The sequence below is a fragment of the Lissotriton helveticus genome, chromosome 12 (assembly GCF_964261635.1).
Source record: "Lissotriton helveticus chromosome 12, aLisHel1.1, whole genome shotgun sequence".
Taxonomy (NCBI): Eukaryota; Metazoa; Chordata; class Amphibia; order Caudata; family Salamandridae; genus Lissotriton; species Lissotriton helveticus.
In genome coordinates, this window is record NC_136073.1 from 756,370,602 (window position 1) to 756,385,921 (window position 15,320).

General features: G+C 46.1%; 1 protein-coding gene across 1 annotated transcript in view; it reads left to right on the forward strand.

Annotated features, from left to right (window-relative positions):
* Nucleotides 1–15,320, forward strand: part of GPATCH4 (G-patch domain containing 4) — a 50,500-nt gene that overhangs the window by 12,634 nt on the left and 22,546 nt on the right. The window contains exon 2 of the mRNA XM_078668521.1: nucleotides 12,368–12,547. Within this exon, the coding sequence (XP_078524647.1) occupies nucleotides 12,469–12,547 (79 nt within the window). The 5' untranslated portion in view covers nucleotides 12,368–12,468. The remainder of the gene's footprint in view (nucleotides 1–12,367; nucleotides 12,548–15,320) is intronic.

Consider the following 15,320-nt stretch of genomic DNA (forward strand, 5'->3'; position numbering starts at 1 on the left):
AAAACCTGTTTGCATTTAACAAATGATTTGAAGTTCTTTCAAGCAAGAGGAGCTGGTCACTAAGTCTGTTCATAACATTAGGAAAGTGACTTTTAAATTAATCCATTTGTAGAGGGTGCTCTGTCACACCATGAAAGTACAGAAATATTTCATGGGTCCACTTTCAGACCACATGACTTTTTGCTGAATTTAAGTGATTGTTCGTCAAAATGGACCATTTAACTCCCATTTTTCCCAGTTTTCTTGCTAGAGTTAACAAAAGTGGGCTAGGTGGAACCCAGCCCTTAGCAGTGGGCAGTACCAGTGGTGGTTGAGGGCAGCGGCCAACCAAGAAGTAAAGAACTGGACACATGCACTTTTTTTTTAAACAAAACACTGCTTAAATTGTGCACAGATGTGTACTGTCAAAGTAAAGTTTTAGTAAACAAACTGACATCGGGGAGGATAAAAACAATGACCTATAGTGCTCATTAATTCCTTTCACAGTCTACAAACATGACTTAATGTTTTGTATAATATGAACACATATAGTATCCAACAAATTATGAAACCGTAACCATACTTAAAAACCCTTCTTCTGCAAAAGTCCTGCAAGCTGACTGAAAAGTGCTCTGTTATAAAAAAAATTAAAAAAACAGTAAAGATGTAAAAATCCAATGACTGAAGGAGGCGTGATGGTAATTTCATTTTGGGAAATTATATTAAGTGTAATGTCTTTGTTGGGGTTTTGGTGTAAATGCAATAGCTTACAGAGATGTGGTCAAAGAAACCAGCACCAAGAAACTCCTTTTAAGCATACTGTATCTGTAGCATGTACAGGATATTGCACTTTAACTCAACATAATTGCAAGTCACTGAAGAGTTCTGAGCATGTAAACGCACAGCGCTACTGTAAAGTACATTTACAAGTTCAAAGTATTCTGAGGTAATAAAATAATATATTTTTTAGTAACTGGGGTACCCACCAAATCTCTGCTTGCAGACAGCTGAATACTTGTCTCAAATAAGGAGCACCACCAGGTTTGTTTTATTGTTTGACAACTGGGCCTTATGATCGTTTTATAAATGAAAAAAATCAGGACTACAAGTCCCAGACTGCAAAAATACAGCAGTCCTGGATGCGCAAGTTGCATTTTTAAATTCCCTATTCTTATTTTTAATCAAGGTCTACCTGCGGTCTTCAGTGTTGCTGATGATCTCTGATGGGTACAGAACATTGAAACTATAATACAACTATAGTTGCCGAGAAATGGAGAGATGCAAGAAAAGGAAAATATAGCAAGCCTGTATGTGAACAGAAGAAACTGATACTTTGATACCGAACAATGCACATAGAAAATGGCTACGGGGAGAAAGACTCACTGGTGTAAGAACAGGGAATTGAGAACATAGCAGTAAGTGCCATAAACACGGCTCAAGAGTTGGAAAGGACAATGGGATGGGGAGAATGGAAAGGCACTGGACCGTGGTAATCTGGAAAGACTGAGGACGGGGAAATGCCTACATAGAGACAAGGACTTTGGAGGTAGAGCTGGGCATTAGTGCAGAAGATACTTGGAGAGGGGCGCTTGGGACACGGAGACTTGGACAATGGAAATTACGGAGGTGGACAGAGGTACAACATAGCACACTCTGGTCCAAGAGCACAAGGACACAGAAAAGAGAGAGTTCCACAATGAATGACTGTTTTATGAAGATGTATCTTTACTACTAGATTCTCAATGAAAATTCGAAGTCCTGAATACAAGAGGGAGCAGCAGGTCCAGTCCTTCAGACAGCAAGGCCAGACCGCTTCTGATCTTCCGTAGGTCCAGAAAGTGTTCTGAAGTGGGTTCATGGACGTGTCATATCTATATCTGGCTCTAAATTCTGGTTGGAAATTTCTCCTGGCAAGTCCTAAGCAATGGAGTAAAAATTCCAGGGTCAACCAGGTCTAATTTAGCCATGTTCACAATGACTAAAGCCTTTGGCCTCACTAAACTTGAGCTCTGGGGATTTATGTGGGGCGTGTACTATGGTATCTCTAAAGTCCTCCCACATCTAACATCTAGTTTGAGACAGCCACTGTACACGCACTAAACCCAGAGATCTAAGTCTGGTAGGACAAATGTCGAGTCTTTCAGCAACCTGACAGTGGATCCACAAGAATTGTTTTTTCACCCTGCTCTCTCCACTTCCAGGTTGCCCCAACGGTTATATGTAAATCAACAGACAGAAGTCTTGTAGGACAACAGTAGAGTCCTTAAGCAACCAGTCAGTGGACCCACTGCATCATGTTCTCTCCCCTTTCAAGTGTGCCTCAAATGTTGTATGTGAAACCAGCAGACTTGTTAAGCATGATTTGACCCTATAATCTCAAAAAGGATGTTCGCTGTCCCCACCCTTCCTAGTCTGTGGAGTACAGAGTGGCCCTTTGCTCATTCAAGTCAGCCTGTTTGCTCTTGGGAAGCATTTCAACCAAACCCACATGTATTCAATACTAATTACTGGCTGTGAGAAGCGAGAGAATCAAATCAAAATAGCCTCGAGGAAACCCAGATAGCAAGATGTAACTTTATAAAAGTAACTTTTCCTTCATATTTATTGACAAAAATCTTGCTTCACGTATTCTGATTTTCTGCATAGGACAGCTAGGCCTTCCTCTGTGAAAATAGCTTTTAGGTGCTAGTCATTGTAAGGACATGTTAACATTTAAATTTCTACATGTCCTGCCGTTAAATACCATCAGGGATGTGGAATTCCTATAGCCCGACGCCCAGGACATATTGTTTGGGGTCAAGGGCAACAAGTTTTCATGTGTATTTTGTCCTTGGGACAAGTAGGCCCACCTCTGCAGCGCAAACCCCTTAGCTGCCAGTTTGCAGTACCATATTATGGATCAGGGGAGGGCACAGTCTGCAGTTAAAGTAATCTTTTTGTCCATATGTTTGTGATGTTCAAACTTGTATTTATCGTTCATGAATTGAAAACCTTTATTATTAGGGTGAGCTTTCAAAGTAAATCTTGTAAGCACTAACTGCACTACTGACAGTGCTTCCAGTATAAAAATGTGCACACACGTTTTTAAGGTTTAGCAATATTAGGCTATGTATAATCCTCCCAGAATGCTCTCTGATTTAATGCAAATATTTGAAGAAGCTTGAAAGCAAGACTGATGATACTTTGCTTTCAAAATAAAATGTTCATTAAAAAAATGGAAGCAGGAAAAATAACATTTTGCTAAACAACTGTAAAATAACTGGTGCCATTTCTTTGCAGCATCATTTAGTAACATGTTTTTGATGCATGCTAGTATTTCCCAAAAATATTCATAATGGAGAATCGGTGTAACCAGTTCCAATAAGATTATGGGAAACAAAAATAAACAAGCATTGGCAAAGCCAGTTGGTCGGAAATTGGTGGACAGCTTTTTAGTTTTGTCAATATGCGACTTTTTTTTTTTAAATAGTATTTTATTGGAAAGAAAACAGTCATGAAATCAGTCACATTGAAAACAACACAATTGCATCAATGTACAAATCAAGCAGGAAAATAAGTTCGCATATATTTCGTCATATGGGTCCGGCTCGGCCCATAGCCAGCTCAGTTGTCGGAGATTCACAGAGTTCACCTCGATATTTGTTCCAGTGTCCCCATTTCTTATCCCACTTCTTGTGGCAGCCTCTGACTTTGTACACTGTTTTTCCGGCAATCATGCAACGGTCCATCTCAGCCATCCAGCCCACCACCAGCGGCCTTTTTGGAGCGCCCCATTTCATAGCAATGGACCGCTTGGCAAGGAGGAAACATAGCGCCACCCATTGTAGTTCCCGTTCGTTCAGGTCATTAGGTCCCCACATATTAAGGACACACTCCTTCGGCGATTGTGGGACTGTCTTACCCAGGGAGCTGCCCATCTTACGAATAGTTCCACCCCAAAAGTGTTGGATCACCGGGCAGTCCCATAGGGTGTGATAGAAGGTGCCGGGTGAGCCGCAACCTCTTAGACACGACACGTCAGGGCGTCTACCAATTTTGGCCAGTGTTGGAGCAGACATATAGGCTATATGTAAAACCTTCAGTTGGATCAGTCGGAAGCGATGGCAGATAGCTACCTCCCTAGGGGACATTAGGGCCACCTGCCATTCCTCATCATCCAAAGGACCCAAGTCGTCCTCCCATTTGTTCCGCAGAGGTTGGAAGGAGTCTGGGAGATTGTTACAGAGCTTGCGGTAAGTGTAGGAAATGGCCTTCACAGGGAGAGGTTCAGACAGTAGTCTTTCCTCTAGGGGGGAAGTTTCAGGTATAGATGTGAGGTCGGGGATTGCAGCGAGGATGGCGTGTTTGATTTGTAGATAACGAAAGGATTCAGTGAGTGCAAGGGAGTGTTTGGCCTGCAACTCAGCAAATGTCAGTAGTCTGCCCCTATGTACTAGGTCTCCCACCGTCGAGATCCCTATTGTGTCCCATTTGTCGAAACCCTGAAGGAAGCAAAGGGAACCCAGTCATTGCGATGACCATAGGGGTGTTGCCTTGGTAAGTTTATTTGACCATCCCATACACTTGTTGGCCCTGTGCCATATTGCGCCCGTGTGTGCCATGGGTCCCGCGTATCTATTCCTGACCGGCTTGCTGTAGAGGGCTCCCAGATATCCCTCCCGGTCTGGCATCTATCAAGGAGGAAGGCCGGATTCAGGGGTGGACCCTGTATCCAATGGTTGACTGCCACCAATTGCGACGCCCAATAGTAAAGACGCAGGTTAGGCAAGGCAATTCCCCCGTCGTACCAGCCTTGAAAGAGTTTGTGAAGGGCGATGCGGGCCGCCCCACCGTCCCATAACCGAAGACGGATATCACTCTCCACCGTGTTAAAATAGGACTCGGGGATGGGGAACGGACAGTTTTGCATAGCGTACAAGCAACGTGGAAGCGCCAGCATTTTAAATAAGGCCGCTCTACCAGGGACGGAGAGTGGGAGGGACTGCCAATGGGCCACATCACTGTGTAATCTTCGCAAGGGACCCAGCAGGTTACGATCATGGAACACCTTGGGGTCTGATGTAACATAGATAACAAGGTATTTGAATCCGTCTGGGGCCACAGCAATAGAGAACCCCCGGGGCAAAATGGGCGGGGGGGGCCATGCAGCATGTATAAGGTTGATTTAGACCAATTGATCGAATATCCCGAATATTTCCCGAAGTTAGTTAGGACATGGAACAAACTGTTAATAGAGGACTTGGGGGAGGATACATATACAAGGATGTCGTCGGCGTAGAGGGAGAATTTGTCTGTTATCTCCTCGTTCCATTGGAGGCCTCTAATGGAGACGTCAGTGCGAACCCAGTGGGCCAGGGGTTCCAGGGTGAGGGCAAATAACAGTGGTGACAAGGGGCAGCCTTGTCGGGTTCCCCTGTGAAGTCGGAACCGTCGAGACGTATGGTTGTTGATCCGGACTTGGCCCAATAAGTCTGTGTACAGGAGTCGCACCCAGCGGATGAAGTTTGGTCCGAAGCCAAATCTAATCAGGACCTCAAAGATAGGGCCACTCAATCGAGTCGAACGCCATCGTGGCATCGAGGGACAGGATGGCGGCATCTTGCTGGATAATAGATAGCCGACTTAAGACATTGTTTACTCTCTGTAGGTTTAGGGCCGTATTGCGTCCCGGAAGGAAGCCCGATTGGTCGTCGCGTATTAAAGAGGGGAGCACTAGGAGGAGACGGTTAGCCAGAAGTTTAGCCAGGACCTTTGCCTCTGCGCAAATTAGAGAAATCGGTCTATAGGATCCGCAGTCTGTGGGCGGTTTATTTGGCTTGAGGATGACCGTAATGGACGCTAATCGTTGATCGAGCGGTAGGGTACCAGCCTCGCAGCTGTCTTCAAACATGTTTTTTAAATGGGGGACAATCCGGAGACATGCTTTTCAGGAATTCGTTAGGGACCCCGTTGGGGCCCATAGCCTTGCCAGAGTTAACGGCAAAAAGTGCCGTAGTCAGCTCTTCTATCGTGATAGCAGCGTCCAAGGTCTCTTTATCAGTGTCTGAGATAGTAGGTAAGCGCATCTCGTCCAGAAGTTGTCTGGACTCTTCCGGAGTACAACATGCTCCAGCAGTATAGACATGTTCTAAATGGTCAGCAAAAGCCTCCGCTATTTCTTGTGGGTCTACGATCGTGAATCCATCCGTTTGTACTATGGATGACACCCATCTAGTACCCTGGTCACGCCATTCCAACCAAGCAAGCATCTTACCCGCACTGTCGCTAAATTCATATACGCGGTGGCGAGCATGAAGTAGTCGAGCCTGAGCCTTTTCCCGCGCTAGTGCTTTATAGGCTAGCTGCTGGGCTCGGAGACGGTGAGCCGTTCCTTCCGAGGGGGCAGCATTTTGGGACCTTTCGAGGCTGAGGAGGTCCGATTCAGCCTGTTGGATCTGTTCGTTGTGCTTCCGTAGATATCCCATCTTGAGTGCTAGTGCCTCACCCTTAACAACCGCTAGGTATGCCTCCCAAATCGTAACCGCTGAGCTCACCGACCCGACGTTTTAGGCAAAATAAAAATCTGTGCGTTCTATCAAGCTGTCTTTGATGTCCGGAATCTGCAGAAGCCAGGGGTTAATAATTATGGGGCCTCGGGTGAATAATATGCGACTTGTTTAAGCATGGTTTTTGTAAAACTTTATTGGTGTGGGAGCTGCCGGGCCGTCACCATTATAACAAACATTGGCAAAAGCAAAAATTGTTTTTGGTCTCAAAAAGCACACACTGCCACAGTAGTTACTCGCACTGAACAAAATTACTTTGTGTGCCGATATGCTCTATCTGAAAGAGCAGAATGCTGTCCATCACAGTGAAGCCAGCCAATACAGAGAGAGAGAGAGACAGACTTTTAATAAACGCAAAAGGTCATGGTCAACACCAGACCAAATCAGGGGCCCAATTATTAAAGAAATTCGCAAAAGGGCACCCATGGTATATTTCCTTGCATTAAGTGCAGCTATATGGCTTTCGTGAATTCCCAAAAATGTACAAAAGTAGGTCAAGAAATAGTACTCCTAGAAAATATTTGTGAACTGCATTTTAGCATGAGCAAATATGCATGTGTAGATTTGCTCCTGTGAAATTCTAAGTGTTTGAATTTCTCTTTCCATCCAACCACTTTTATCCCAACTCTGGAAGAAGGTTTACATATGTCATTGTCAGGAGTAAATTTCCAACAGTTGTCAGTATGGGAAAAGATTAGAGAGGAGTTGTTGAAACCCCTTAAAACATGCACGTTAGTATGTTTGCGCAGACTCAAAAGGGCTTTCTAACCCTGGAACTATTGCTTACCATTACTTCAGCCCCAGTATGCAAATCTGCAGAAACGTGGCAATTAAGGGGACTGCAAGTATTCAAACACTACTATGGTAGGAGCCCTGGCATAATCAAGAGAGACTATATCAGAGCTCTTATATAATGCCATAATTTTTCGCTGCACTACATGGAACCAAAGGCACATGCGGATTTTGTTACAGGACAAGTAGATTTATGAAGCAACCTGCCCCATGGACAAGTAGATATTTTATTAAATTCCACACCCCTGTAGCATGCTCCTCACCATAATATTTAAAAGGGTGGTTTTCATCTGTCAAAAGGGTGTAACTCCAAGTCTCTCTATTTGACTGTGAAATTTGATTGAAGTGGCATATTCGTTATTTTCATTTTGTTCAAGTTTTAATAGTGTACTGGCAGGGCTTCTCCCCCCCCCCTCTTACCTGCATTTAAAATTTGAAAGCACACCACGTTTTGGTGGATCCGGGTTCCGTGGGTGGCTCTGGGGATCGATATTCGGCGCCATCTTGGATTGGGACGCTGGTTTTTCGGCGGGCGCCATCTTGGAGCGTCCCTGCGCTCCGCCCTCCATTTCTTCGCCTATTTAAGGCGTCTTAAGCAGTGGGCAGCCTGGAAAAGGTGCCTCACCACCGCGCTGCGGTTTGTAAGCGACTATTTTAATTTCCTTAGTGATTTTATCACAGGCTCGTTATTTTCATTTTGTTCAAGTTTTAATAGTGTACTGGCAAGGCTTCTCCCCCCCCCCCCCCCCCCCTCTTACCTGCATTTAAAATTTGAAAGCACACCACCGTTTTGGTGGATCCGGGTTCCGTGGGTGGCTCTGGGGATCGATATTCGGCGCCATCTTGGATTGGGACGCTGGTTTTTCGGCGGGCGCCATCTTGGAGCGTCCCTGCGCTCCGCCCTCCATTTCTTCGCCTATTTAAAGTCGCTCTCTCCCGCGCAGCGGGAACGCGCAGCTGGACGCCGTCGCTTGCCGGAGTCTTGCCAGAGTCTTGCCAGAGTCTTGCCAGAGTCTTGCCAGAGTCTTGCCAGAGTCTTGCCAGAGTCTTGCCAGTCTGCGCTAAGGATGCGCTGGCCGTGGCAGGACATCATCGCGCTGTAAGTATGATCCATCAGTACTCTAGTCAGGCTCTTTGCTCGATTAGAAGTAGTCTACCCTCTTGTCCGCACTCAGCTCAGCATCCCTTATGCGGGCCCCATACCTGCCCTTGTGGCTGGTGGGAACTACCGACACCGACGAGAGCTCCTAGCCAGATACTGTTATGTCGTAAGAAGGAATTTCCTCCTCCTAGTGCCATTAAACTCTGGCACCATAATGTCAGATCTCTGTCGAAACATCATCGAGATATTTTTGAACTTATCTCTCTAGAAGGCCCTGATGTCTTTTTCATGACGGAGACTTGGCTTGGTGATGAGGACTCGGCTATTATTAATCTGGCCCTCCCCTTGGGTTACGCAATCCATACATTAAACCGTAAGGGGAGAGGTGGAGGCATAGCTGTGGCTTTCAAATCTTGCTTTACCTGTACCTGGAAACCTATGGACTTGGCCGGTGCAGAGTGTGCTTATTTTTCTATCACCATCAGCCAGTACCAAACACTGTCAGGTCTTCTGATATACCGCCCTCCGGGGAATGACAGTGCCTTCAGGAAAGCTCTTCCTGAGCTGGTAAGTTCTCTCTCTCTGTTCTCCTCCAACATTACCATCATTGGCGATCTCAACATACACTTTGATGCCATGGAGATACCAGCGATTAGAGGTCTGTTGAACGATCTTGAAGCAGTACAGCTACCCCAACTGGTTCGTCATCCGACTCATGAGGGTGGTCACACTCTTGACCCGGTCTTTACTAACCTTCAACTGGCAGAGATCTCACCCCCTCGACCCATGGGATGGAGTGATCATTATCTTATTGAGCTTGTTATAACAACGATGACATCTTCCACTGGGAAGCCCGATAAATCATCTTTTAGGCGACCCTGGAAAAAGCTCAAATTGGAGGATTTCCATCGTCTCCTGATCACTACACCTCTGGCCCACTCGGATGACATTGCAACTGGATATAACATCTTCTGTGCTTGGATTGTCCAAGCCCTTGATGTATTGATCCCAGCCAGATGGAGTAGGAACCGATGCTCTCAGCCCAATCCCTGGTACTCGGAGGCACTCAGGTGTATTAAAGCCACCTGTCGCCAAGCCGAAAGAGCATGGAGAAAGAACTATGATGAAGATTTGAAAGTATGCTACTTAGCTAAGGTAAAGGCATACCATAGAGCTGTCTGCCGGGCCCGTGCTGATTACTATGCACAGGAGTTTCAGGCAAGTTCCAATCCATCCAAACTGATTTTTAAAGTCTTGAAGGAGCTCACAGCGAACAGACTTCCTACTACGGAGATCTGTTCCCTCGCCCACTGAGAGTCGCTAGCCAGCTTCTTTGTGGAAAAAGTAAATGCTATATATCGTTCTTTTCCCAAAGCTGACCCTGATAGTACGACCTTGTCGCTGCGTACTACCCAGTGTTTGGCCTCTTTTCCCATACCATCGGAACAGGAGTTTAATCTCCTAGCGGCCAAGGTCAAGTCTGGCTCACCAGACGACCCTTTGAGACCGGATCAGTTTTTGGAATCAGCGCCCTTCTGCCTTCCTCCTATTCGCCATCTGATGGAGCTATCCCTCACCACCGGTTCAGTTCCACCTAGTTGGAAGGCGGCCTGTGTTATGCCCATCATAAAAAAAACCTGGATTTGATCCGTTGAAGCCGGAGAGCTATCGACCTATCTCCCTCCTCCCTTGGGTGGCAAAGATCACAGAGGCCCATGTGAATAACATCTTAACAAAACATCTGGCCTCTGCACACCTACTTGATCCTACACAGAATGGTTTTAGATCTGGACATAGCACAGAGACGGCACTCCTGTACATGGTTGAACACCTCCGCTCTGTGCTAGATGCAGGTCAAACGGCGGCACTGGTCCTTTTGGACCTCAGTGCCGCCTTTGACACTGTTTCTCATACCATTCTCATACGTAGGCTTGGTGAGGCAGGTGTTTCAGGCAGGGTGCTGGATTGGCTTCAATCGTTCCTTTCGGAACGATCCTTTCAAGTTGTAGTGCCACCGTTCAGATCTAAACCTCATGCCATCGTCCAAGGAGTCCCGCAGGGTTCGGCGTTGAGCCCCACGCTCTTCAACCTCTACGTTCAACCTTTGGCGGAGGTGGCGAAGAGCTGGGGTCTCACTATGGTATCATACGCCGATGATACCCAGTTGGCGGTGGCTCTCAATGGGGGCTCTGACCAACGAGCATCGAACTTTGCGGATGGTTTGAGGGCTGTTGCTAGTTGGCTTACTGCCAACTGTTTACAACTTAACGCCCTCAAAACTGAGGTGATGGTATTGGGGAAACTTCCTGACCTGTGGGGTGCTAGCTGGTGGCCTACTGAGTTGGGACCTCCTCCAACACCTGTTTCAGAACTAAAAAATCTCGGCGTCTGGTTGGATTCCAAATTGACCTTCTCTTTCCATACTAAGAAGGTGGCATCCACGTGCTTTGGCATTCTGCGCGGTTTGAGGCCTATCCTCAAATTTTTTGATGCCCCCACCCGCCAGATGGTGATACAAGCTAGCGTATTATCGAGGCTCGATTACACGAGCTCACTGTTTGTGGGTGCCAACCAGGCGGAAGTCCTACGACTCCAACGGGTTCAGAATGCGGCAGCTAGGGCCCTAGTGGGCTTGCCGCGATTTTGCTCAGCCCGTAGTACTATATTCAAACTGCATTGGCTGCCTGTAATTAGACGCATAGCGTTTAAAACCCTCTGTTTTGCGTTTAAAATTCTTAAAACTGACACTCCCACCATTCTCCAGCACCTCTTGACTCCATACACTCCTTTGCGCAGCCTTCGTTCTGCCGGCCAAAATCTGGCATTTGTTCCTCGGTTCCAAAAATGTAGACTAGGTGGCCGATCGTTTGCGGTTTTGGCCTCCAAATTGTGGAACGCACTCCCCCTCTACATACATTCTTTAGAAGACCTTTTTTCATTCAGGAAAGCTGTTAAGACTTATCTTTTTCCTTTATCTTATTAATTACCCCCTACCCCCCCTACCCCTTCTGCGTTGTTGGTTATGTTACCTCCTTCAGATATAGCGCCGGGACGCCCCTTTGCTGGGGCAGCTGTGCGCTCCAAAAATTCAATTAACATAACATAACATATCAAAGCTAAATGTCGACTCCTGTTCACTTTCTCTTTTGCCTTTTCTTCATTTGCATAAAGATTTGGACTAAAATAAAATTGGTTTGGTACAGGTACTTGTGTGGACTCATAAGAAATACAACTGCTATCATATTTGTTTATGTATAATGGTGTCTGTTTTGTCTCAATCAAAACCTAATTTCTATACGCAATTTGTGCAGACTGCTCCCCTCCAGTTTCCTCCCAGGATCAGCAGATGGCGTGTATTATAAACGTCCTCATCTAATGCCAAGCCCTGATCAATTTAGGAAGGGTTCCTTAGCAATGTTGGAATTTACACATTGCATGCAGAAGTACTTAATGTTGGGTAATGCTAGATGAGCAAACAACCCCCTAGCAATCACACTTTTCTTGCCATGTTTTGTTCTCTGATTTCTGCGACATGTTTGCAGATTGCTTCTGAATTTCTGACACTATAAAGTTTTATGAACTTCATTTATGACTTTATAATCGATATAGGAGTATATTGCTCTGCAAGGTATAGAATATAGATAAATATGATTATTTACGGTAGTGATTCACACACTTTTGACAGAAAAAACAGAAATGAGTAGACGTGATGCTAGGGCAGTGTACTTATCAAAGCAATTATCCACTCCTAAACTGATTAAGAACAGAACTAGTCCGGGGTCCCTTCATCGGAGCAGGTAAGGACAGTGAGTGATGGATAATGAGCAATGGAGCATGTTGCCCAACCCTTGATTCCTGTTGTCATTGGTACATACTTCTTTTGTGAAAACCTGATGTATTGTACCATCAGTACTTGATGCTTGACATGTTGTATATTTTTTTTTTCCAGATTGATTTTAACCTTAGGGGCATGTGAATGCACCAATTGTAAAACTGAAGGTTTTGGGTGTTTCCTTAAAGAATATATTGAACAGTTGTTCATTCTCCATTATGAGTGGCCACCAGGGAAGCATGAGCAAGGGGATGAAGTTTGCCGAGCAGCTTATGCAGAATCAAGGCTGGAAAGAAGGTATGATGGTTATATATTTATTTTTATAGTAATATATATTTTTTCATTTATTTAGAAAAACATTGGCGCAGTACAGTGATACATAGTTACAAAACATCAATTATGTGGAAATTCTTAATGCTTACTCTTGAGGTAGACAGGGCGAGCTTCGCAGTTATGTAGGAGGTGGGTGGAGGCAAGGGTTGACATCATTTGGTTCGAATAAGAATTCAGGATTAGCTGCTTCTGCAGTTGTAGTATTTCACAAGCTTGCCCCTGTACGTTTTTGCTAGATTGTTGCTCTCAGATGTTTTGTAAGCTAAAGATGCAAAAAAGTTGTCTGGCTTGCTGCAGTAGTATGGTGTTGGACATCGCTCTTCTTAGGGGTTTCCCAAAACTATTTGCTTTTTTCCCTCCTGCTTTTTGCTGACTTTATTTTCTTGGGCTTAAGACTCTGGGCACTTTCACACTGTACTGCAGTGGCAAAGTGCACACACCCTTCCTACACATGCCGGGAAGAGGTGCCTACTTGATTTGTTTTGATGTTGCACCTGTGAGTGCACTGTAAAAACGTGCACTACATACCCAGGGCGGGGACTCCACTGGCTAGTAGTGGGATGCAGCACTGAATGTGTCACCCACCGAAGTAGCCTGTCATACATGTATCATGCTCAGGTTGGCCTTTCTCACTCGTTGGCCAACCCTGAGTGGGCCTTTCACTACCACTAGACCACCCCAAGGTAAGTCCTGAGGGGTGAAGCACATTGTAGGTGAAAGGCAGGGCAGGTGCACGTGCATATTCTCTGCCCCGTTCGTGAAGAATCCTCATATGGGTTTTCCCTACCTAGGAGGTCGGCTCATCCCATGGGATACCCCCGGCGTGTTGCTGATTCTCTGTTTGTGCCCTTAGGGCTCTGGGTTTTTCCCCACTTTAAATGCAGTGTGAAAGTGTGCATGCGCCTTAATACACATGGTAGGAAGTGTGTTTACCTGACTTTTTAAAAACATGCAATTTTAGGTCTGTGTGTGTGCAGTTGCAGAAATAATGTTATTAAACATGTCAGGCCTGCCATCGCAGGCCTGTGTTTGTGTGCGCTTGCACCTCTGGTGTTTTTAAACATGTGTGCAGCCTACCATTGCAGGTATGTGTGCGCAATTGGCCTTTCTAATTCACTAGCCAATCCGGAGGGGACCTTTCACTTCCACTAGAGCACCCCTAGGGTAAGTCCTGAGGGGTGAAGCAAATGGTAGGTGAAAGGCAGGGCAGGTACACATGTATGCTGCCCAGGTCGTGAAGAACACCCAGGGGTGTTTTCACTTCCTATGAGGTTTGCTCTTCACAGATGCGAACATGAGGGAATGGTTGAATTTACTTAAGGCTGCAATAGTGGATTGCACTGGAGCAGCCTCGTAGTGTTTCCTGTCATTGGATTCACACTGACAGACCCTCTCCTGTGGTAAAGGTCGAATTGTCATTCTAGCAGTGGCATTTCTAAGCGAAGAAAGGGGTAATTTCTCTGCTCTAAAACTCTTTTGCCTTTTAATTTGACTTCATCCCACACTGGAGGCTGGGAAGGCACATCTGTGCATTCCCCAGCGACAGCTATAAACATTGGGCATGCAACTGGAATAACAGACCTGCCATTTGAGGGCCTGATTAAATAGATTGGAGGGTGAAGGTTTTGACACTTGGCCTCTGGGAGCCAGATCATGGCCCTACTAAAGATTAGGATCTGCATTCCACGATCTTATGGCAGAACGGACTAAAATGTAGGATGAGACATCTGTGGTTCAAAGGGAAATCCTCTGAACCGCCACACTTCAAAGGCACACTGCAGTATAACTACTGGTGCCGTTCTTAAGCAGGGGAGAGGTACACTTGTGGGGATGTGGGATCGGAGAACCTGGAACTGTGTGGTGCACACTGCCAGAGGAATCTGTTGTGCACAAGGAGGATTACTGCAATAGGAAGGTACCGTGCACCCTTCCTTAATAGTGGCTGGCTTGGGCTGACTACCTGCTGCTGTGTGCTCTCCAAGGGCTTGTTGGCTTGCCCCGGTTCTCTTGTGGAGGTCTCAAGGACATAAAAGACCTCCTGCAAGGGACCCACACAGTCTACTTGTGACTCCTGAAGAGTGGTACCCTCTTGACTGCCTACATTGTCTGCTGGATCCTAACTGGTGGTGCAGCGTGGGTGTGGAACTAAGGTTTGTGCCTGGAGATCGGATTGCCTTGTGAGTAGCCCCAAAAGTATTGGCTGTATCTTTGTAGTGGGGCCCCTACAACTTGGGGACCTCAACATGTCTTGTTGGTGGTGAGTGGATTCACTGGTTCCTGAATCCAGCGTGACCCGCTTCTTCGATCGTGGCGTATCTTTCTCATGCAACACGCCAGCTGCATGCTCAGTGTGTGGTGTTGGATTTACTGGTTGCAACCCTCGGAGGTGTGCGTGTAACCATAGTAGTGCCTCATTCTACTTCATGTGGCAATACTTAACGTTTGTCTGGGCGTGACCAGAATTGCCTGGTGCGACCAGTATCAACGTGCACCAGATGTTGTGCATAATTTCCAGGGAGGTACTGAGTTTGCGACTCTGCATTGTGTGAGAACGGAATTGTCTAGTGTAACTTGTATCACTGTGCACAAAACGTTGTGCCCGGATTACCTGGGTGCTACTCCTATCAATGTATGCCTGACGGGGTGCCTCTTTCTCCTGAGAGGTTCCCCTGCTTCACTCCCCATTCTTTGATTGTTCCTTTGGCCCTCAGTGTGGTGAACCAACTGCCCCCTCCTC